This window comes from Emiliania huxleyi, assembly GCF_000372725.1.
Source record: "Emiliania huxleyi CCMP1516 unplaced genomic scaffold EMIHUscaffold_5959, whole genome shotgun sequence".
In the NCBI taxonomy this organism is placed as follows: Eukaryota; Haptophyta; order Isochrysidales; family Noelaerhabdaceae; genus Emiliania; species Emiliania huxleyi.
Genome location: NW_005197533.1, coordinates 1 through 915, shown reverse-complemented (window position 1 = coordinate 915; position 915 = coordinate 1). Strand labels below are relative to the sequence as shown.

The 915-nt window shown below is 65.4% G+C and overlaps 1 protein-coding gene across 1 annotated transcript; it reads left to right on the top strand.

Annotated features, from left to right (window-relative positions):
• Positions 1-336: 336 nt before the first annotated feature.
• On the top strand, positions 337-837 carry EMIHUDRAFT_257272 (hypothetical protein; the record flags this gene model as incomplete). Its single annotated transcript, XM_005764356.1, has 1 exon — positions 337-837. A coding segment is annotated over one exon (501 nt), but the record flags the coding sequence as incomplete, so codon positions are not given.
• Positions 838-915: the final 78 nt, after the last annotated feature.

The following is a 915-nucleotide window of genomic DNA, read 5'->3' as shown; positions in this document are numbered from 1 at the left end:
GGCTGCGCCAGGACTGGCGCGTCGCTGACGACGAGCCGAAGCAAAAAGAGCTGGACGACGGCAAGCCCGGCTGCATTCTCGCACCGGGACGGCGATCCTGGTCGAGCATGAGACGCCGCCTGCTTTTGGATGTTTTCTTTCTTGATTCCGTTTGTTGCAAACGGAATCAGTTGCAAAACCCTGAATAAAAAACAAAACGCGAAAATCCCCTTTGCAGCCAAGCCTACCGGGCACCTAATTTAAACAAAAGAACTCTCTCTCTCACAGCGAGAAAGAAAAGAGAAGTCCCGTCAACGCGGCACGCGTCCCGTCCGAACCAGCAGTGAGTCGTCGACGATGAGGCCGCACCCCTCGTCCGACGAGGTTGAGGTCTTCGGTCTACGCGGCGTACTGCAGACCCACCGTGGGCCGGCACCCATCGAGACGCATGGCTACCGGCGCGACGACAATGGGCTAGTGCCGGTGGACGAGCCGCGCGTCTACGAGCTGCTTGGGCAGCGGCTGTCCGCCAAGGCCGTCAAGGACTACGGCGCTGCCGATCGTGCGCGCGAGGCGCTGCGTGAGATGGGCGTCGACGTCTTTGACAGCTCTCGGATATGGCGCGTCCGTGGCGGCACGCGCGAGTTCAATGCACGGCTGACGCAGCTAGCGCAGTCGAGGCAGTTGTCGGCGTGCCGCGCCGCCTACTCTGCCGGCGAGGCCTTGGCCGACTCGCGCTCGCACGCCATCCTCATCGACGCCCACGCCGCGTGCGGCGATGGGCAGGGCGCACGCGATGCGCTGGCGGCGATGAGCGCTGCGGGCCACCAGCCGCAGCCGGCAGAGTATGCGGCGGCTGTCAGCGCAGGCGACCTCCTGGCCGCTCGACGGCTGCTTGGCGAGGCCGAGCGCGAGCTCGGCGGAGCGAGCGGCGGC